This window comes from Cibotium barometz, chromosome 12 (genome assembly GCF_041138505.1).
Source record: "Cibotium barometz isolate CiBa-2024 chromosome 12, ASM4113850v1, whole genome shotgun sequence".
In the NCBI taxonomy this organism is placed as follows: Eukaryota; Viridiplantae; Streptophyta; class Polypodiopsida; order Cyatheales; family Cibotiaceae; genus Cibotium; species Cibotium barometz.
Window position 1 is genome coordinate 10643541 of NC_141057.1, and position 23178 is coordinate 10666718.

General features: G+C 41.4%; 1 protein-coding gene across 3 annotated transcripts; it reads right to left on the minus strand.

Annotated features, from left to right (window-relative positions):
* Nucleotides 1-254: 254 nt before the first annotated feature.
* LOC147633045 (pentatricopeptide repeat-containing protein At2g39620-like) lies at nt 255-5961 on the minus strand. Of its 3 annotated transcripts, none has more exons than XM_086806042.1 (3): nt 5667-5961; nt 5475-5569; nt 255-4490 (listed from the first exon to the last, which is right to left on the minus strand). In XM_086806042.1, exons 1-3 carry the CDS (start codon nt 5791-5793, stop codon nt 867-869), a joined length of 3846 nt encoding a protein of 1281 aa, XP_086662168.1. In that variant the 5' UTR covers nt 5794-5961; the 3' UTR covers nt 255-866. The 3 variants fall into 3 exon arrangements, with proteins under 3 accessions (XP_086662168.1, XP_086662169.1, XP_086662170.1); XM_086806043.1 differs by having other exon boundaries at nt 255-4147; nt 5667-5871; XM_086806044.1 differs by lacking the exons at nt 5475-5569; nt 5667-5961 and having other exon boundaries at nt 255-4147; nt 4284-4419.
* Between the last annotated feature and the right edge of the window lie 17217 nt (nt 5962-23178).

Genomic DNA, 23178 nt, shown 5'->3' on the forward strand with positions numbered 1-23178 from the left:
AAAAACTGAAAATATTATCATCGGGCGGTAGCTCAGTTTCTAAGGTGTTTCGTTGTCAAAACCCAGGTTATGGGTTCGAACCCTGCTGGCTACCCCAATTGATGTGCCTTGCCCCTGATTTGTGGGATAAGGGGGGTCCCATGGGTACTAAGCCCGTCTCTTCTCTAATGCCAAACTTAAAAAAAAAAAAACTGGAAATAAAAATTTAAGTGTGAATATCTTGAGAGGAGATAGGAAATCGAAAAAACAAAACAGAACCGAAAAGAGAGAAACATGTTTTCATGTTTTTGGCTAGAAAATAGCCATACAGAATAGCCAAGGATGATGTTTGGACACACTACCTAAATACTGTAAGGGCTACAAAAATGGCTCGCAGCCGGTCACCCCCTAGAAGCACTCCCTAGTAGAGGGATAGCAGCCCACCCCAACCCAAGCAGCCGTGTGTATTTTTTCATCACCAAAACCTTACAAACTTCAGTTTTGTTTCATGTTCCCACATTTTTCACTCTACCTACAGCTTTATTTCACTGTAGTTCCTTGATCTGGGCAATTAGAGCAGTCTCTGGAAGGCGGGCACATTTGCAGCAAGGAAAGCATCTCTGCATCCGTCATCCAGTAGCCTACCTGCATCAGTTCTGTAGATTCTCATCACTCCAAACCAAAAGTGTTCGGCCACATTTACGACACAACTTACGACATTGTATGTAGTGGGTTTTTGGTCTGGGCCATTGGAGTTGATTCTGAAATATTACATTGTGGTGCTTTCTCAGTACAACAATGAAACGTCTTTTGATTCAACTTGAAGTGTGCTCATCTGTGTTGACAATACACTTCTCCAATTACAAAAAAGACCTCGAACACGTTGCTCACTCTTCTCCCACATGCACATCAGCACAGATGTTAAACATCAACAGGAATGCTGCAGTGTGATGTTTGTCTAGTTGCACTGCTTGTTCAAAGGCCTGCCTTCCAACCTCTATATTGCCCCACTTCCGACAAGCACCCAACATCGTGCTCCACACAACAAGATCAAGCTTAATAGGTATGCTCTCTACCATTGCCACGGCTTCATCCAATCGACCTGCACGGCCAAGAAGGTCAACCATACAGCTGTAATGCTTAATCATGGGACTGATGTGATATTCATCGCTCATATACTTAAAGTACTCATGGCCCTTATCTGCAAGTCCTGCATGACTACATACAGTAAGAATACTGAGAAATGTGATCCCATCTGGATGTACACCATCTTCTCTCATTCCATCAAACAGACTGAAAACAAGGCCACACTCTCCTTGCCTACTGTATCCACTAATCAATGCATTCCACACAACAAGTTCCTTTGCTATCATTGCATTGAACACCTCCTGAGCATCGACCATACTCCCACACCGACCATACATGTCAACAAGAGCAGTTGCTAGTACTGCCGCAAGTGAGTCACTGTCAGGATACAAATCTATATCATATGCCACTTTCACAACCTCAATATGTAATTCTTGGCCCTTTTCTATTGCTCCTATGCTGCCACAAGATTTCACACAGCTGATAGCAGTGACAGCATCCGGAGACACACCCTCGAGCTGCATCTGTTTATAACAGTTCAGCGCTTCCTCACCAAGCCCATGTTCCGTGTAACCTGCAAGCAATGCATTCCATGAGATTACATCTCGAACTGGCAGAGTATCCAATATCTTTCGAGCTTCTACAAGCAAGCCACATTTCACATACATATCCACCACACAGTTGCCAACAAAATGATTCTGTTCAAGTCCCTTTTTGGCCATTTCAGAATGTACATTTTGGCCCCTCTCTGTATCTCCTAAACTGCCACAAGCTTTTAAACTGGAAGCAAATGTCACCATGTCTGGAGCCACGCCCTCCAATTGCATCTGTTGCAAACAATCAAGAGCTTCCTCACAAAGACTGCATCCAGTATAGCCTGCAATTAAGGCAGTCCATGACACTACATCTCGAACTGGCAACTTGTCAAATGCTTCCTGTGCCTCTGCCACTAAGCCACATTTCGCATACACATCCATAAGTGAGTTGCTAACAAAACGCTCTGTTTCAAAACCCAATTTAACAACTTCGATATGTATTTCTCGGCTCCTGTCTATGTCTCCTATGTTGCCAAGAGCTTTCAGGATGGAAACAAGTGTCACAGCATTAGGAGATACACTCTCCATTTTCATCTGTTCCAAATAACTCCATGATTCATCTGCAAACCCATGTTCTGCAAATCCTGATAGAAGCACGGTCCATGAGACTACATCTCGAAAGGGCAGTTCTTCAAATGCTTCCTTAGCGTCAGCAAGTGAACCCCACTTTGCATACAGATCCACCAAAATATTACCTACGAGATGATGTGTTTCATATCCCTCTTTGACCATCTTGGCATGAATTTCTTGGCCCCGGACTATGAAACCTGCGCTAGCACAACCTTTCAAGCAGCACGCAAATGTGACAGCATTCCAAGAGACACACTCTAATTCCATTTCTTTCGAATGATGAAGTGCTTCCTCAGCAGCCCCATGTTCAGCATACCCTGCAATTAGTGTGTTCCACGTGACTACATCCCGAACTGGCAGCACATCAAAAACATCCTGTGCTTCTGCAAGCGAGCCACATTTGGCATATATGTCCACCAGAGTGCTTCCAATAAAAGCATCTCTTTCCAATCCCTTCTTGACAATCTCAGCATGTATTTCTACACACCTGTCAATGGCTTCTACACTACAACAGGCTTTCAAACTGCAAATGAACGTGACAGCATCTGGAGGGACACCCTCCAATTGCATCTTTTGGTAACAGTCTAGTGCTTCCTCCCCAAACCCATGCTCAGCATATCCTGCAATTAGAGCATTCCATAATACTACATCTCGCATAAGAAGCTCAATGGACAAGTGCTTGGCTTCTGCAAGTAAGCCGCATCTTGCATAGATATCCACCAAACCACTGCCAACTAAGTTCTCTTTTTCACATCCCTGCTTAACAATCTCAGTGTGTATTTCTTGCCCCTTGTCTGTGGCTCCCATACTGCTACAAGCTTTCAAGCTGCAAGCCCACGTTGCAGCATTAGGAGACATGCCCTCCAATTGCATATTTTGATAACAGTTCAGTACTTCTTCACCGAGCCCATGCTCAAAATATCCAGCAAGTAATGTGTTCCATGATACTACATCTCGCATGGAAAGCTCATCAAAGACTTCCTTTGCTTCTGTAAGTGAGCCACATTTTGCATACATATCCACCAAAGCACTGCCAACAAAATGATTCTTGTCAAATCCCTGCTTGATAATTGCAGAGTGTATTTCTTGGCCTTTGCATGTGGCTCCTATGTTGCTACAAGACTTTAAGCTGCAAGCAAATGTGGCAGCGTTTGGAGATACACCATCCAGTTGCATATGTTCCAAATGATACAGCACCTCTTCAATGAACCCATGCTCAGCATACCCTGCTATTAATGCAGTCCAGGAAACTACATCTCTAACTGATAGCACATTGAAGACTTCCTGTGCTTCTGAAAGACAACCACATTTTACATACATATCTACTAAACTGCTGTCAACAAAGGCGTTGCCTTTAAAACCATATTTGACAACTGTAGCATGTATTTCTTGACCTCTATCTATGACTCCAAGGTTGGCACAAGCTTTCAAGCTGCAAACACAAGTGACCATGTTTGGAGCCACACCCTCAAATTCCATTTGTTTGAAACATGTCAGTGCTTCCTCAGCAAGCCCCATTTCGGCATGTCCAGCAATTAGTGCAGTCCATGTGACCACATCTCGAGATGGCAACTCATCAAAAATGTCTTGTGCTTCTAAGAGTAAGCCACACTTGGAATATGTAACCAATAAAGTGCTGCCAATAAAAGGATCTCTTTCAAATCCCTCTTTGACAATATCAGCATAGACTTCTTGACTACTTTCTGCACATTTTAAAATGGCGCAAGCTTTAAGCAGGGCCATAAAAGTTTGCATAGTGGGAAGCACAAAATCCTCTTGCATTTTCTTGTACAAATTGATTGCATACTCTGACTCCCCATGTTCAATATACCCTTGTATCATAGAAGTCCAAGAATACTCACTTCCATGGCCAAGCTTGTGGAAAGCCTGCCCAGCACTGGTCAGGGATCCACATCCTGCAAACATAGAGACTACATAATTTTCAAGAGCCCTCTCCAGCCCAACCTCAGAAATGTGCAGATGTATTTGCTTGGCAAATTCAAGATTTTTTCTTTTTCTACATTCAAGTAAGATAAAGATGATATTTACTACCAGAGGTGTTTCTTTTGATAAACCAAGTAAGTTCTTTAGGTTCAGCATCTCTATGGTAATGTTCTCTAGAAGTAGATGGAGCTCCATGCCCTCCTCCTTGTCCTTATCATAATACAGATCAGGCTGCCTATCTATCCAACGTGATTGTTTCACAATATTCTTGAGATCTGGAGCCCTTGCATCGTTCAACTGAAGCTCATAACAGACCTGTTAGAAAAGTATGGGCCCCATGATCTCCATTATATATCATATAAAATATCCTATTTGTGAGTTCAAATGTATTGCTCATGTAACTATCAACTTCAACACAAGAAAAGGGTCACTATTATGGCTAAAGTTTGTTGCACGCAAATTCAACCTTATTTTACAAGCAAAATGTTGACTCCCAGATGGTGCTTAGGTTCAATTCAATTGTAAATCCTTTTTTTTTTCTTTCTTTCTTCGGTCCTGCATGGAACTTAGTGTTCCATAGAGGAAAAGGAGGCTCAAGCACCTATTGAGAATTTTTATAATATTATTTCACTCACCTATAAGTTGAACACAGTGGAAGCTAATAAATGGGACACCTCCTGTAAATGTAAACGTTGTAGGACTTCTTTAAAAAGGGTCTCCTATGCACACACACACGCGTGATATCGTACATCTCTTTCAGTGAAACCCTCGGTGGCTTCGGACATGTAGACCCGGAACATGGTCAACCAGCAACCATGACCAATAGGTCCGGCATTGCCAAGAGATGTAGATAAGTAGTTTCGGCAGCTTGTCAGCTCATTATAGTAACAAGGTGCTCCATTAGTTAGTAAATGAAGCTGAATAAGGACATTTCTAAAGGGAGAAAGGAGGACCTTTTGCCAATGAGAACAGACGCTCCCCCCCTTAATCACATACAAAGTACCCACCTGCCCCTTAGCCGGATGTGTAAGAGATGGGAAACCAACTTTGGCTGGGAAAGGATGGACCAATCAGCATATGGCTGCATTTTTTACTTCTTATATAGAGAGAAAAACAGAACTGGACCGCTGAGCCTGCACTGCAAGATGTACATAATGGGGTTTTGGTCCTTTCATTTGGCAACACCTGCCCAAGCAACGGGCAAGCATTGCTTCTGTGCAAACCCGGCCTAAGATAAATGTTAAAGGTTTGAACTAGCACAACCATGTTCCTATGCAGATGAATGTGTTTTACACTTACATCAGTATCATTCTTTATGTAATCCAACGATCGCGAGGAGTCCTGCCACCACGATCGAGAGGTGTCCTGCCAGAAGCTCTCTGCGGTCGTGCCATCTGCAACCATAGAAAACAAGCTTGAAAACCAGACTCGAATCCCAATTGGAAACAGAAGAATAGGTTTGTGTGTGCTCGCGCGCGCGCCAAGTCGTACTTTGTGCGAGAGGGGAATTCTGCAGCAGTCGCGAGATCCTTACACCCTCCTCCTCCTCCGCCTGGTGGGCCATCTCTCCAGGGCAGCGCATCGTCGGGATAAGGCCGCCTCCTCCTGCGCACAGCATCGAGCTGGATGATGGCGAGAGACGGATTGATGCAGCAGTCCATGAGTTCCCGTCAAACACACATCAAAAATTGGTATTTTGAAAGCATTTTTTTAAATATTGTATACAATAATGAACATTAATCCACGTGACAAGATGAAGAACGCTCTCCCAAAAGCAAATTCGCTTAGAAACGCTACAAGCTCAAGCTCAATTAATAGAGTTCTTGATCCCTTTTGCACACCCTACACCACTTGAGAAGGAACTCTTTGACCGGCCACACAACAACGAGCGCTTCCCTGCCAAAATCTATGGGACCAAGCCACATTCCAATGTGTTGGCGGTCAGTCAGGATGATACGACTCCATTTTGGTAGTCGTGAATCACCTAACAAAGGTAGCCCAAAGTTCTCGATGCCTCAGATAGATTACATTTCGAAGAGGTTGAATGGGGTCAGGTGTAAAAGTCACGTATACATGGTCTTGATTAGGTGTGCAAGTCCTGCACCATGAAGCAGTGCCAGTCCGTACTGTAAGTCTCCCTCTAGAATGATGCCAGGTGTTCCGGGTGTTTGGTTCGTGGCCAGATACCACGCATCTGTTTAGTTGTAGATGGCATATAGAAGAAAAGAGGCATCCCTTTGGGCTACCTTAGAAAAGGGTTAGTAACCCTTACCTATCGAGGGGATACCCCTTGTGAGCGAATTGAGGGGCCATGGAGGCCCGTGGCCAATGCTTTACAGCCAGAATAGCTGGGAATGCTATCGACCAGCCCCCCTTGGGAGGCCTTGACAACAAGATGGCCAAGCCTCAAAAGGCGGCCAGCCCTTAAGGCTTGGCCAACGTGTCGGCCAGCTTAGTTGGCTAGCCTTATGGCTTGGCCAAGTTGCTAATTAGCCCATGGGTAGCCATACACTGGCTGGATAGCACAGCAGAAAGGCGGCCAACAGTAGTGTGAACAGGTGCATGATTAAATGCATGGATAGCAGGTCATGGGAGAAATAAAAACAGGCTAACTGCCTTCATGGTCCAAGAACAACATCAAAATAACAATAGCACACTAATACCAAGAAGGTTGACACTAATAACAAAACTAATGGGTAGAATTTGAAACCTTGTATGACTAGGTGCTACAAATCAATAACATGACTACATATTTCCTAGAGAAGAAGAAGAAGAAGAATGTGGCTATGCTGCAAACGATCGAGGATGACGAGGACTACAAGTCTCTCAAGCAAGTGGGTAATTCCAACCACAACTATTTGGACTACAAGTCTCTCAAGCAAGTGGGTAATTCCAACCACAACTATTTGGACTATGGAGGTAAGTGTAAATCACATTCTCTTTTGAAAATGAAAGGAATCATAAATGGAAAGAAGTTAATGTTTTACATAATGATACATGATGATGGTAGCACGTATGATTTTATTTTTGAAAGAGTTTTACCTTGAGTCAACACCCCCCCATTACAAAGTCAAGGTAGCTTTCACTAGCACAAAGTATAGTTGCAAGAGGGAGGTGAAAAATGTAGATCTTAGGATCAAATCCCAAGAGGAGAAACAATATTTCTTAGTGGCACCTTTGTAAGGAGTAGACATAATTTTAGGTATGCCTTAGAGACATCGCTACAATCCCAAGATATTAACTATGATACACACACACACACTATGTGAACATGGAAAGATGGCAAAAATATGTGTATTAAAACTCAAATGATAGGATAGATTAGTCCTCTACTTAGTCATACACAAGTTAAGTGGGCTATGTGGAAGAAGTGATGACTTTTACGGTGTTGGTTAATAATAGTACTACTATCAAAACTACACCTACTAAGCCTTTCACTCTAAATTCTCGAATTGTTTTCTGGAAGAACCACCAACTGGACTACCAAACTCTTAGACCTGAAGATCATAAATTAGAGGTTCTTCCAAGGAATACACCACCTCATATAGAGTCGACATGATAGAGCAAAAATAAATCTAGAGACAAATAGAAGAACTTTTAGAGAGGGAATTGATCCGACCTAGTAGCATTAACGAAGAGCCGCACATGGTGCCAAACCCCAAAGAGAACCGTGCACACACTTCCGTGGCACCGTCAAGCAACCCTAGGACTCAAGAAGATCACCATGACCCCACAACACCTATATGCACCACACCACAACACCAACTCGCTAGCTATAACTAGAAAGACAAAGCTCAATCAAGTGCACCAGCAAAGCTCGTGGCACAATGATGTCAAGGCTTTTGTCATGGTGGATGGGCACAAACTCTCCCCCTTCACTTACTGAGACCACACGATAAGCTAAAACCTTAAAACCTCGTTATACATATATAACAGAGCACTTCCTACTAATTGTACATACACATACACCCGATAATGATTAAAAACTTGAAACCCAAAACAAAACTAAAAAACGACCAAAATTTAAAAACAAGCACATGCACATACAAGCATAGCACATACATAGACCCATAATCACCCACATGCACATACAAGCATAGCACATACATAGACCCATAACACAAGCACATGCACATACAAGCATAGCACATACATAGACCCATAATCACCCACATGTGCACCTACACATACACACATGCACACTCAAACTAGTGCTCCTTAGGCGCTTTTAATTTTCCTCCCCCTTAGATCCTTTAAAATCCCCCCCCCCCTAAATTTTTGGAACACCCTCTCTCTAGAGAAAATTTCCTCACACACAAACACCCCCCCTACACTTGTTGTTTAAAAAAAAATCTATAAATTGGTGCACATCGATATATCATCACATAGGCTCATGTTGCTACATCATTACTCAAAAAATAAAATCTTAGAAAAATAAAAGTTGGCTCATGTCACCACATCATCACGTAGGCTCACATCACCATGTCATCACTAAAAAAACTATTAAAAAAGGTTGGCTCACGAGGCCAAGGCATCATGTAGGCTTGCATCATCACGTAAGCTCACGCTGCCACATCATCATTTAGAAAAAAGTTGGCTCATGCTGCCACATCATCACGTAGGCTCACATTGCCATGGCATCATGTAGGCCCACATTGCCACATCATCACCGAGAAAAAAACCAAAAAAATAATAAAAAATAGCTCCATCACTTGAAAAAAAAACTTAAAATATAAGTTGGCTCATGTCATCACATAGGCTTCCATTGGCACATTATCACCCAAAAAATTAAAAAGTTAGCTCACATCACCATGTCATCAATTGAAAATAATAATAATAATCTTTACAAAAAAACTTTAAAAAAGGTCCTGCGAATCCATTCTCTTCCGAGGATGATGCTTTCTTTCAATTTACCGAAGGGGTGTCACATAAAACTTACAAGACGTAGGTTTAGAACCAATAAGAAATTCGGCTTTAAAATAACTGACGGTCATGGATTAGGAGTTGTTTACCATAGTAATGGTTGTTGCGGAAGGTTTGAGGGGTGGGTGGCCTAATGAGGTCCACGTCTCCTAAGCTAACACGTTGTGACTAACCTCAGTGTCAACCAAAGTGGGTTATGCACTTAAGTGGTCTTTTTGAGGGAACTCTAGCTTCAAGTGAGGTGGTTGTAGTGCTAGGTTCTATCTCGAATGTGTCAAATACAAATATGGATGTGATTTTGGCACCATCTAATAGTGCAAACCTTGTCCCAAGCCTTTGTGGAAGAGTGTCCATGGTTACAAGAACGTGAATCCAATCCTCAGAGTTGGTAGGCTTTGGGAGGGGCTCATAGTCTTGGTCTTCATCTTCACCATCCAACATCTTGTTACAACCTCTATAGATATCAATCAACGTGATGTGAGCTTTTGCATTGCATGCTCTACAAATACCAATGTAAGTGGTTCGAGCGGTTGTGTCAAGCTCATTGGTGAGAATGCCTCGACCCATTAGATGACTCTTCCTTGTTTTCAAGGACCCTTGTGTATGTAAATGTGATTGATTTCCCAATCGTGAACCAGTCTTGTATCTCTCATGTAAGGCCTTCTAAAGGATCATGGTGTATGACTCTCTTCTCTAAAAATCCATCACTATGAATTTGTGGTGATGCTTCTCATGGGGTCAAAATGAAGTCGTCACCTATCACATTTGTAGCAAATATTGTGACTATGATGACTCATGGAAGGCAAACTTTCACCTCCCATAGTGAACCCTTCTTCATTGCATCTAGTAATGTGGAATCTGGTCGGATTGGTTCTAGAGATAGAGGCACTGGAATTGACTCTTTTCGTGGCCTCTTTAAAATGGTTACGATCTTGGTTAAGGCCTTTGGCAAGCACTCAATTTCCCTTATTGGTTCTATGGTTGGCTCTGGGATGGGTTTAAGGATTGTCTCAAGGAGGGTCAGTGGTTTGTACTCTAGAGGTAGTTCCAACGATGCCAAGAAGGATGGTAAATCCTGTCGGTAGTTGTATACTATCCAACAGTTACCTCTTAGTTCCACAGAGTTCAGAGAGGTAAGTGTAAGGCATACAGATAGTATTCACTCTTGATACGTTACCTGTTGAGATATCGAGCTCACTATCCAACAGTTACCTCTTAGTTCCACAGAGTTCACAGAGGTAAGTGTAAGACATACAGATAGTATTCACTCTTGATACGTTACCTGTTGAGATATCGAGCTCATCTAGTGAGGCGGTGGACACTGATGACCCGCCTGGGGGATAGGCCCCACACTTACACCACTGGCATGGTTGGTGAGATTATGGGTGATATGCGGCCAGTGGGATGATAGGCTGTGTGATAGCCATTCTAGAGACTGGCATAGTTATAGCGCCAGCTCATTTAGTTGGGTTCACACTATAGAGAACCCTAGTATGTATTTGGTTGAGTACCTTTTCATATAATGTGTACTCTTATCTTTGTATATGGTGTGTTGAGTGTTGTGTGAAGAAGAAGAAGAAGATTTTCAGCCTCTCACCTTGTGTGTTCTCTTTTTTAGGGTTTTGTGAGTGCGTGTGTGTGCTTGCAAGAGCTCAAGCTCTCTTCTCCCCTGCATCTTTTCATGGTATCAGAGCCTGGTTCATGCTAAGGGCTAAGCTGCCATGGGAAAGGGTTACTGGGACTACATAGAAGGTGAGCATGAAGAGGCATCGGAGATACCGGAGATCAATCTGACTGCTGCAGATGTGAAAGAGTTCAAGGATTGCAACCAAGAAGCCAGAAAAGTTATGTATTGGCTCTCTATCAGTATACACGACACCATGATTGGACATATACAGGATGCCTAGTCCCCCAAGGAGGCGTGGGACACCTTGGTAAAACTCTATGAAACGAATACAGGATGCCAAGTCCCCCAAGGAGGCGTGGGACACCTTGGTAAAACTCTATGAAACGAATACCAAGGCACAAAAGATACAGTTGAAGAATGAACTTCATACTATGGAGAAAAAGAGTATGTCTGTGAATGACTATGCATTGAAGATCAAGGGTATTGTGGAATCCCTTTGCATCTATTGGTGTTTCAGTAGTAGATGATGATGATAAGGTGGAAGTCTGTCTACGTGGTCTCGGGCCACAATACAAGGCGTTCAAGACGTCTATTCAGACTCGGGAAAACATTCCCAATTTCACAGATTTGGTGTCTGTTGATTATAGAAGAGAGGAGCTTGGGTGAAGACCAACAGTCTTCACAAAACAAAAACAGTTCAGAGCAACAGGCCTTCTACACAAGTTCAAGAAGAGGACGAGGTAGAGGAGGCCATGGACACGGCCAAGGAGGTGGCCGAACAGGTAATCAGAATTATGGGTGGCCAGCAGCAGCAACAACAACAGTCCCAGAATTCACAACAACAATAACACGCAGGTGGAAGAGGCCAATCAAGAGGCAGGGGGAGTTAAAGAGGTCCTGGAAATTGACAAAGGCAGTATAATGATACACGTGGATGTTTTTATTGTGGTAAGCCTGGACATGTGCAGGTAGATTGTTATAAGAAGCAGGCTGACATGCAAAATGGGAAATTGTAGCAAAATAACTATGCATCCTAGAGCAAAAACAATGAGGATAATGAAAGGTTGTTTGTTATGTAGCATGTTGTTAATGCCATGTCTGAAAATGTTGAAGCAGCACATAAAGATGATGTATGGTACGTTAATTCAGGTGCTTCGAACCACATGACAAGTCATGGGGAGTGGTTCAAGGAGATGGAAAACCTTGAAAGACCAGGTTTTGTGGAAATAGGGGGGATGACACTGCTCATCCAATTGCCCATGTTGGAGATGTGCCATTGTCTATGCAGGATGGCAAAGTAAAGTACCTAGCAGATGTACTTCATGTTCCGAACATAACAAAGAATCTAGTTTCAGTTAGCCAGATGATTGAGCAGGGTTTGCAGGTTCGGTTTAACCCTGATGGTTGTTATGTTGAAGACTTTAAAGACAAGTGTAGGTTGGTTGCAAAAGGCATCAGAGTGGGCAAAATGTTTACATTGAATGTAAACATGCCTGAAGTGAGTGCTACGATGTTTGCAAATGGTTCAGGAATTGTTGCAGACACAGACATTTGGCATAAAAGAATTGGACATGTGAATGTGCAGAGAATGAAGTCTATGATTGATGACTAAAGGAATTGTGACAAGGCTGCCAAAGTTTAAAGTTGAAGGTATGCAGAAAATATGTGAAGCATGCCAATTTGGAAAGCAAACAAAGCATGTATTTCCACGTGACAGAAATGTGAGCAGAAATGCACTAGATGTTGTGCATTCATATGTATAGGGTCCTACGAAGACCATGTCTATGGGAGGCTGCAGGTATTATGTGACATTTATTGATGAGACCACACAAGGAAAGTGTGGGTATACTTCATGAAGGAGAAGAGTGAGGTGTTCACTCATTTTCAGAATTTCAGAGTTATGGTTGGCAAATAGGGAAACATGTAAAGTGCCTAAGTTCAGATGGAGGGGGAGAGTACTTCTCCAATGAGTTCTCTGAATTTTTGAAGAAGAATGGTATTCAGAGACAGTTTACATGCAGATACACTCCGCAGCAAAATGGAGTTAGCGAAAAAACAGGCACATTGCTGAGATTGCGCGAGCATTGATGGGAGAGAAGAATATGCCGCATAGTTATTGGGCTGAGACTGTTTCTACAACAGTTTACATCATGAACAGGACTCCAACTGTAGCCATACATGATGTAACTCCAGAGGAGAGGTTTACTGGTAGAAAAACTGATTTGTCTCATCTGAAAGTCTTTGGATGCATTGCATATGTGCATGTGCCAGATGAGCTGAGAACTAAGTTGGATCCAAAAGTTGAAAAATGTGTGTTTGTTGGGTATTCCCTTGAGTAAAAGGGATACAGGTGCTATAACCTTGCTACTACAGGTGAGTTGAGGGTAAGCAGGGATGTTGTTTTTGATGAGATGAGCGCTAGTATGCTGCTGAAAAAGAAGCTGTTGGGGCTGATGTGAGTGGAAATGTGGTTGCACAAAATGCAAGTCAGTAATCACAGTCTTTGAGTGGACCAGGAGAGTCCTCATCTAGTGGTTCAGTTGATAGACCATGGAATGGCAGGCTACGTCATAAAAGCAGTCTTGCAAATGTGATTAGTACATCACACAAAGGCAAAGAGAAAGTGGTTGAGTCCCTTAGTATGCCTGACATTTCTGCAAGGCATTCTCATGTTGATGGAGAGTCTAGTGGCTCAGAGATGAGCCTTGATGAGGATCTTGGGATACTAGCTATGAGAATACTTGGTGTAAAGAAGGCAATGGAAGCCATGAATGCAAAGCTGCGAAGATCTGGGAGAGTGAAGAATCCTGTGCAGAGGTTTACCTATGATGGTTATGTGGCACATCACTATGCATACATGGCAAAAGTTGTATAGGTTGTAGAGCCCACATGCATTGATGAGGCTGTTAGAAATGTGTGTTGGGAGAAAGTTATGGAGGATGAGGAGATGGATGCACTATATGGAAATGAGACTTGGGATTTAGTGCAATTGCCTGAAGGCAAGAAAGCCATTGGATGCAAGTGGGTGTACAAAGTAAAACATAACAGTGATGGAAGCATAAGCAGGTACAAGGCTAGATTGGAAGCATAAGCAAGTACAAGGCTAGATTGGTAGCCAAAGGATATGCACAGACATATGGCATTGATTATGAGGAAACTTTCAACCCAGTTGCCATGATGGCAACAGTGAGAGTTGTGATAGCAGTGGTGGCTGCGTCAAAGCAATGGTCTTTACATCAGATGGATGTAAATAATGCATTCTTACATGGGGATTTGCAGGTTGAAGAAAGCCTTGTATGGCTTAAAACAAGCACCAAGAGCATGGTCTGACAAGATTTCTGAATATCTTGTCACTATTGGCTTTCATGTAGCCAATGCAGATTTCTCGCTGTATGTGAGACACAATGATAGAGGGTTGTGCTTGTTGTCATCTATGTAAATGACCTGATTACGGGAGACCATGATGCAGAGATCTTTGATGTAAAGATCTTGCTTATATAGAAGTTTGAGATGAAGGATCTGGGGGAGCTCAGATATTTCTTGGGCATTGAGGTGATTAGGTCAATGTTATCCAAGTATGGTATGACAGGCTGTAAGCCTATCTCAGTGCCATTGGATTAGAATGGCAAGTTGAGTGCAGATTCAGGAGAGATTTTGGAGGATCCTACTATGTATAGGCGCATAGTAGGAAGCTTGATCTACATGACGATCACCAAGCCAGATTTGAGCTATGCTGTTGGGTTGGTGAGTCAGTTTATGCAGGTTTCTCGAAAGTCGCATTTGGATGCATTGAGAGGCATATTGAGGTATGTGAGGTCTACTTTGCATTGTGGACTATTTTATGAAACTGGGATAGAGATATGTGTACATGGGTACACAGATGCTGATTGGGTTGGTAGTATCTCAGATAGAAGATCTACTAGTGGCTTCATGTTTTCTTTGGGGAGGGCTGCTGTGACTTGGAGCAGCAAGAAGCAGCCACGGTTGCTCTATCCAGTACAGAGGCCGAGTACAGAGGTGCTGCTATGGCAGCATGTGAGGTAGCTTGGTTAAGAAAGTGTTAAAACCCTAAGATCTCTCTAGATAATTGTTATGCATAAACATGCATAAATCAGGCATAAACTCAACCACCCAACCACCCCCGAGCCCATGAATCATAAATGAAATACATCATACCTCTATCTTGATGTCCCATACCATCAAGAGGTATAACTCCAATCCAATAGCATGTAGCTATAATGTGAAATGGTAGATGAGTAGATATGGATCTCTACACAAGAGACCATAGCATAAGCCTCAAGCTTCCTAGCCTCCAAGCCCCCTTGAGTGTGCCCCATGCCCCTATTATATAGGAGGGCCCTCAAGTGACTCTTGACTTTCCATTCCTCATGTGTGACCCTTGGATGCCTGACCCTAACCTTAACCCTTAAGGTTAGTCCTAACCCATGCTCCACTAGAGCTTGTTCCCATGCTCCCATGCTCACAAGCCTAATGTGGGTTAGCCTCCTAGTATATGCACACATAATGTGTATATAACATAGCACACATAATGTACATATAACATACTTCCCCTCTCTCAAAACATTGCACTCTTGCAATGAAAAGAAGGAGAATTGCGCTAAACAATCTCAACCAACTCCCAAGTCGAATCCTCAATTTTCCTCTTTCCACCTAATTTTAACCTCAGGGATTAGTCAACTAGAAAGTTTCCTTTCCCTGAATTCAAGTACCTTTTCAGGTTTATGTGGAACATAGGATAATTCATCGACTTCAACGAGTTCTTGAGGAGTAACTGTGTCATACTCACCTCCCAGTTTCCCTTTCAATCTATCGATATGAAAGACTGGATGAACTCTAACAATTAGAGATAGTTTTAGTTCATACGCAACCGTGCCAATCCGATATATAACTCGAAATGGACCACAATATCTAGGAGATAAATTCGAGCATTTTCCCATTGACAAAGTCTGAGAATCTTTAGGAACATTAAAATAAACCAACGCTCCTGGTTCAAAAGACCGAGATGAGCGTCCCCTATCAGCATAAAACCGTGCCCCATCATGAGCACTCCTGATAGAATCCCGAGCTTCGGTCAGAATTTCCTGCATATCTCGCAAGAAATCCCTCGATGCATCAAGCTCGATGTCCTTAAGACTGACATCAATAGGTGCCCTGAGTTGATACCCATACATAAGTATGCACGGACTAAAATAATAGCCGTAAATTTAGAACTGTTATAGGCAAATTCCATCATTGGAAGATATTTTCCAATATGATGATTTTCTAGAGACATGCACGAAGCATATCCTCTACAATCTGATTCATACACTCTGTTTGCCCATCAGACTACTGCGGATGATCAGAACAATTCACATTCAAAGTAACTTTTTCGTTGTAAACCTTTCGGAATAAAGTAGGAAAGCATGGCATTATAACAGCAGAAACCAGGGATTCATCGGCGCCCCGACATACCCACATCTGCATATGGAATAATCGACGTCTCGAGTTACCCATATCAACATAGAGTCATCAACGTCTCGATGAGTCACATATGTGCATCCGTAAACCTATCAGGTTGATTGTGTAAATCACCTAAAGTACGGAACTAGAGAAAGAAATGCCAGCAAAGGAAGAATCCAAATTTCCTTATCCGAACACAACAAGATAAACTTGTTTGAACTCTAAAGAAAGAGATTTCAACAAGTGAAAATGCCGACGAGATTACCCTCATCAAAACATGTAGGTTATAGATAAAAGAAGTTTATCTAGAGAATGCCCACACTAGTGAATTTAAAAAATAAGATTGTCTTTGAATGTTGAGGTCAACATGCTAAGTGATGTAAGCAAAGCAACAATCTTGAGCCCAAATTATCCCATAAGATAATATATGTGAGGGATCCCTAGCGTCCCATTCCACCATGATACCACCCATACATACCTTAACAATTTGAAACTCCCTAGTATGCTGTCTAGGAAATATGAATAAAATCCTGTATAAAAGGAATAAGATGGCCTTTTCCAGACTTTCACATACTAAACCTGTCTCTATATACTTGAGACTACATCAAGGAATAACTCCTTCTGAGAGTACATCATTAGAAAAGAAATTGAATTATTGGCGCCTTTCTAATGATAACTATCCAAAACACAATAAAGTTAGGGTAGAAAAATAACTCACCTAGATATATAAGCAACTAGGTATCCGAGTTGGAATATGAACAAGAGTAAAAAAAAATATATACTCCAAAATTACGTGCAAAAAACGAAGGCAAATGCTACCTTCAAAGCACATGAAATTATGCAAAAGATCAAAAGATCCTTATAAAACTATGGATAAAAGCATAGAAGCTACTCCAATCCATAAAAACCATAGTTGATCATAAGAATCAGTGCATACCATCTAATGGACATTAATCATGCCAAAAGAAGCATTAAAATTGGTGGCCAACTCATCAATCCGGAGTATATGAACATTGTGTTGTCCAAATAAAACTCCAAAGTAAGAAAGTGAAACACATGTGTGTAGCACTCAATAAAAAAAACCCTAGACACAAGTGATCTAGGCAGAACCTGATGAGTCCATATAAAACTTGGAAAACATCCAATAGAAATCCACCAAAATAAACCGATCAACTAATCCATGATAGAGACTTAAAAAATTAAGCACAAACCACACTTAAAAAAGTGCAAAATAAATTATCATGGAAAAGTGTCAAAGGTGAAACACACTTTGAACGTAAATTATATCCATCAAAAGAAATTAAGGAACATGTCCAAAAAGAATGGCTAAATCATGGTAAAAAATCATGAATACATCGTTTAGAATTAATCCAAACATAAATATCCATTAATACGAGGTATAATCGTATTAATAAAATATGCGAATAACCCGCATCTATCTAATGTCAGCACGAGAAAACGTACTTTAACATTAAATAACCCTCGAAAATATTAAATTCTCGAGAAAAAGAATTATCATGATTTTTTTTTCTAATTTTTCCAAATTTTACAGGGCCTCAAAATATAATAATTTTATAGGGCCTCAAAATATAATAATTTTACAGGGCCTCAAAATATAATAATTTTGAATTCCACCAAACCTATCTTATGGCATTCCAAACCTATATTTTTCCAGAAAATTTTTAGCAATTAATTTTGCCAAAATATCATTGATATTTTAAAAAATATCAATTTTTAGGATTTCTAAAAATAATTTCTAGAAATTTCCTAATTTTCCCTGAGAATCCCATCGTTCACGAAATTTTCAATTTCGCCCGACAATTCTCAAATCCAATGAAAATTTTCAATTTTAATGGATTTTTCTAATTTTCTGGGTCAAAAAATATAATTTTAAAGGAATTTGAATGGTCACGGGTGCCCGAATGGACACACCACATGCCAAACACCAATCCCACATTTTTCCGAAATTTAAAATAACCTTTGTCTAATTTTTCACTAATTTTCAGGAATTTTTTGAAATTTTTAAATTACCCCGAACGCATTTAGAATACGAACGGTCAAAAAATTTCGTAATTCCAACGGTTTTCTCGGAATACGGAAAGCCAAAAGTTTTGGGAAAATGAAAAGACAAAAAAAAAAAATCGGAATGTGAAAGGTCAAAGGTTTCCGGAATACGGAAGGTCAAAAGTTTTTCCGGAATTCGGAAAGCCAAAAGGTTTCGGGAAAACGGAAAGCCAAAGGTTTTCCGGAAGATGAAAAGCCAAGAAATTTTAAAAAGAAATTTTCAGAGAATTTTCAGAGATTTTTTTTCTCAAATCCCCTATTTTTCAGTATTTTCCAGGCTATTTTCAAGCTTTTTTCTGAAATATATTCAAAAAGCTTTTTTTAAAAAAAATAAAAAACTCATTTTTTAAAAAAATGGAAAAAAAAAAAGCTTTGATTAGCTTATAATAAACTTTGATTTTTTAAGGGGGGGCGTTTTTTTCTGCCGGCTCTGCTGTGCGCAGCCCCCCCTTCCTTCGCCTGCGTATGGAGAAGTGAGAGAGTCAGAGACTCTCTCTTCTCCCCTCTCTCCTCCCTTTCCTCTCCATATCAATCATTCTCCTCCAATCTCTTCTCTCTCTCTCTCTCTTAATCAAGAGATTAGCTTAATCTTTAATTAAGCTTTTTAATTAAACCTTCTTTTAATCATAATTATGATTAATTATGATTTATGCTTGAAAATCATTTTAAAGAGATTTTTCACCCGGAAAAGAGAAAGAAAAATCAGATTTGAGAGGCGGAGAGAACCCCACGCACACGGGAGAGCATCTCATGCATCAACACGCTGTCCCCTACTGAATTTCAGTAGAAATTGACAGAAATTTGATCGCATTCCCGCGGGAAAAACCCGCAAAAAATGTATAAAAATACATTTTAAATCATAAAAATGCTCAAAAAATTCCTAAAAAATTAGAAAAAATTTCTGAAAATTCTAGAAATTCAGGGAATCCATTCTCTCAAAAATATCCACCATAAACTTTATGGTATTTTTGAAAAAAAATTCCATTAATGCTCGATTTTAACCATAAAGAATAGAGAAAAATAGCATTAACTCACGGTATTCCCCCGCAACGTCGATTCGTCCATTGAATTGTAGTAACACATGTTCCAATCACCAAATCGATGATCCATGTGCAATTCATCAACACAAATCAACAAAAAATAACATTTTATTAGTAAATATTAAAATTTACTAAAAAAAATCAATAATTAAATAGAGATTGCTCTGATACCACTGTTAAAACCCTAAGATCTCTCTAGATAATTGTTATGCATAAACATGCATAAATCAGGCATAAACTCAACCACCCAACCACCCCCGAGCCCATGAATCATAAATGAAATACATCATACCTCTACCTTGATGTCCCATACCATCAAGAGGTATAACTCCAATCCAATAGCATGTAGCTATAATGTGAAATGGTAGATGAGTAGATATGGATCTCTACATAAGAGACCATAGCATAAGCCTCAAGCTTCCTAGCCTCCAAGCCCCCTTGAGTGTGCCCCATGCCCCTATTATATAGGAGGGCCCTCAAGTGACTCTTGACTTTCCATTCCTCATGTGTGACCCTTGGATGCCTGACCCTAACCTTAACCCTTAAGGTTAGTCCTAACCCATGCTCCACTAGAGCTTGTTCCCATGCTCCCTTGCTCACAAGCCTAATGTGGGTTAGCCTCCTAGTATATGCACACATAATGTGTATATAACATAGCACACATAATGTACATATAACAGAAAGCTACTTGCAGATTTGGGTCTATCAGTGGTGGATAGACAAGTTGTCATTTTCTGTGACAACATTAGCAGTATACAGTTGGCCAAGAACCCAGTTTTTCATGCTCGCACACGAAGCATATAGAGGTCCACTACCATTTTGTCAGAGAGAAGGTTTTGGCAGGAGACGTTGATCTTGTTTATGTCAACACACACAGGATCAGGTCGCTGACATCTTCCCCGAAGCATTGGGTACAGAGAAGCTCCGCAGATTCAGGGCTTCACTTGGTGTACATGAGATGGAGTTGAGCTCGAGGGGGAGTGTTGAAATATCGAGCTCATCTAGTGAGGCGGTGGACACTGATGACCCGCCTGGGGGATAGGCCCCACACTTACACCACTCGCATGGTTGGTGAGATCATGGGTGATATGTGGCCAGTGGGATGACAGGCTGTGTGACAGCCATTCTAGAGACTGGCATAGTTATAACGCCAGCTCATTTACTTGGGTTCACACACTAGAGAACCCTAGTATGTATTTGGTTGAGTACCTTTTCATATAGTGTGTACTCTTATCTTTGTATATGGTGTGTTGAGTGTTGTGTGAAGAAGAAGATTTTCAGCCTCTCACCTTATGTGTTCTCTTTTAGGGTTTTGTGAGTGTGTGTGTGCTTGCAAGAGCTCAAGCTCTCTTCTCCCCTGTATCTTTTCACTCTTGATAGTATTCACTCTTGATACGTTACCTAGGTAATGTGGCAACCATCAGTGTGACCATATGATTTGGTCTGCTTGTATGGTAGGTTAGGTGGCCGTAGAGTCACTGTCATGATTAATGATGGAGCCACTCACCTCAACTTCCTTAACTACGCGTTCGTTAAGAAGTTGCAATTGACAGAGACTAAGAACGACCATAAGTACACTGTATCAAAAGACTATTTAGGACACACCGGTCTTGGGGGTACCTTTAGCTATGCAGGGCTATGAGGCTAGTTTGAATTTTTAGGTCATGCACTTAGCCAGAGCCGATATATACCTAGGCAGGGAGTGGTTGTATAACCTCGGTCCTACCTTTAGTCATAGCTACCAGGATAATAGCCTAGATTTTATGCATGAAGGGAGAGTAGTGAGGCTCCAGGGTGAGCATGAGGTTCCAACTGCATCCATGATTTCATCCCTAGAGTTGTGCCATGCCATCGACGTCAACGACATACAACAGGTATACGTTTGTACTCTCTTACATCAATTTGTTTCCCTTAGTCGTAGCTACCAGGACAATAGCCTAGAGTTTGTGCATGAAGAGAGAGTAGTGAGGCTAGAGTAGTGAGGCTACAGGGTGAGAAGGAGGTTCCAACTGCACCATGATTTCAACCCTAGAGTTGTGCCATGCCATCGATGTCGACACCATACAACAGGTATATACGTTTATACTCTCTTACATCAATTTGTTTCCGTAGATGAAATAAATGTGGTTGATAAAGTTTCCATAGTTGAAACTAATTTGAGTTATGATAACTTAAATGGCCTTTGTTGAGACCGCTATTTTCCAAAACCTGTTTTGTCTTCTTTTGAACAAAACGTTAATACTAAGGCTAAAACTGAGACGATAAAACAAGAGTACGCTGTTTATTTGAGTGATTTATTATGAGAGTTTAGGAATTTGTTTCCCGATGATCTCCTAGATGGTGTTTCAACGTCTAGGGAGCTTAACCATGGCATTGATGTGTTACCAGGGTCAAAACCTATAAGCAAACCTACTTACAAGTTAAGCCACTCCGAGTAAAGGAAGTGGAACGATAGTTGGTTGAGTATATGAAGAAAGGGTTTATATGCCCGAATTCTTTGCCATGGGCTTTGCCCATTCTTGTGGTAAAAAAGAAAGACAGATCTATGTGGATGTGTGAAGACTATCGTGCTCTTAATCAGATAATAATTAAGAACAAGTATCCGATGCCCCGCATTGACGAGTTGCTTGATCAACGCAATGGTGCGAAGTATTTTTCTAAGATTTATCTTAGATCAGGGTATCACCAAGTCAAGATTAGGGAACATGATGTTCCCATGTTAAGGAATAACATACTACTTTGTATACACAAGATAAAAGAGAAGAGAAAGATGCATGCAAGGGTCGAATTTGGTGAATGGCACTTGGCCAACCCTATGAGGGTTAACTCTTCGCTACTAGGGGCTCACTCCACACTCTCCTTGTGTCACCCAAGGAAAGATCCAATGCTAGGTAGTAGTAAGCAAGAGGGAAGGAGCTATGGAGAGCTCAAGCTCTACCTCATGCCAATTGTATGCAAATGGAACATGGTAGATAGCAATGAGAAGGTAGAAGAGAAGAGAAGGGAGAGCACTACCATTCCAACTCACATACACCAATAATCAAAGCAAGCAAGCAAGCATTCACACAAGCAAGCAAGCAACCATAAGCTCAAATGAGAGTAAGAGAGAGAAGGCAAACTCAATTAAGACAAATGGGATTGTCCCTTTTCATATTTCATAAAATGTCTTATATACATGAGCTCATATTTACAATGTTCGGCCACCCAATTACAAGTGGGGGCCCAAAACTAGTCTTCCTAGTTTTAGTAGCTCTATGTACATCAAATCCTCATGACCGGCATTACACATGCCGTAAGCTCGGTCATCTCATGTATCATTTACAATTAGCGTATTGCACGGTTACAAAAAGATGAGTTACAAAAGGGCCTAGTAGCCACGCAAAGGTCATGTAAACCAGAGTGGATGTCAAGGAATAACATACTATGTTACATTCCCGTAACGCCGCTTCTACGGGCATTACCACAAGAGGGGACGGCCTTTGGCTCACCACCCAGCCATAGAGGAATAATGAGGATTGCCCCTCATCCCCCAGGCTATATAGTGTGTGGCGTGCCGTCCACACTAGCCTGGCCGCCCATGACTCCGCACGGGCGTCCTCTCCCACTGAACCCCGGACATGGCCATCCGGTCTGCCGTCGGTCTCACAGGCATTACAGCCTACGTGACATTACCCCCCCCTTAAGAAGAGTTTTCGTCCTCGAAAACAAACTGGGGAAACCTTTTGGAAATTGCACTACGGCGTTCCCAGGTAGCTACCTCCTCATCCCTATTTGTCCATTTAACAAGTACCTTCTGGTACACTTTATGTTGGGTTTGTCTGTCACGATACTCTAGAATCTTTTCAGGTTCATGTGGTATTTTTGGTGGCTCTATCAAGTCCACCAAAAT

Excerpts from the sequence above, each read along its gene's own strand:
- LOC147633045 (XM_086806042.1), bottom strand. The coding sequence starts at position 5,793 with ATGCTGTGCGCAGGAGGAGGCGGCCTTATCCCGACGATGCGCTGCCCT. Across the intron at positions 5,570-5,666 it reads GAATTCCCCTCTCGCACAAA|ATGGCACGACCGCAGAGAGC; the intron begins GTACGACTTGGC and ends CTATGGTTGCAG. Across the intron at positions 4,491-5,474 it reads ACATAAAGAATGATACTGAT|GTCTGTTATGAGCTTCAGTT; the intron begins GTAAGTGTAAAA and ends CTTTTCTAACAG.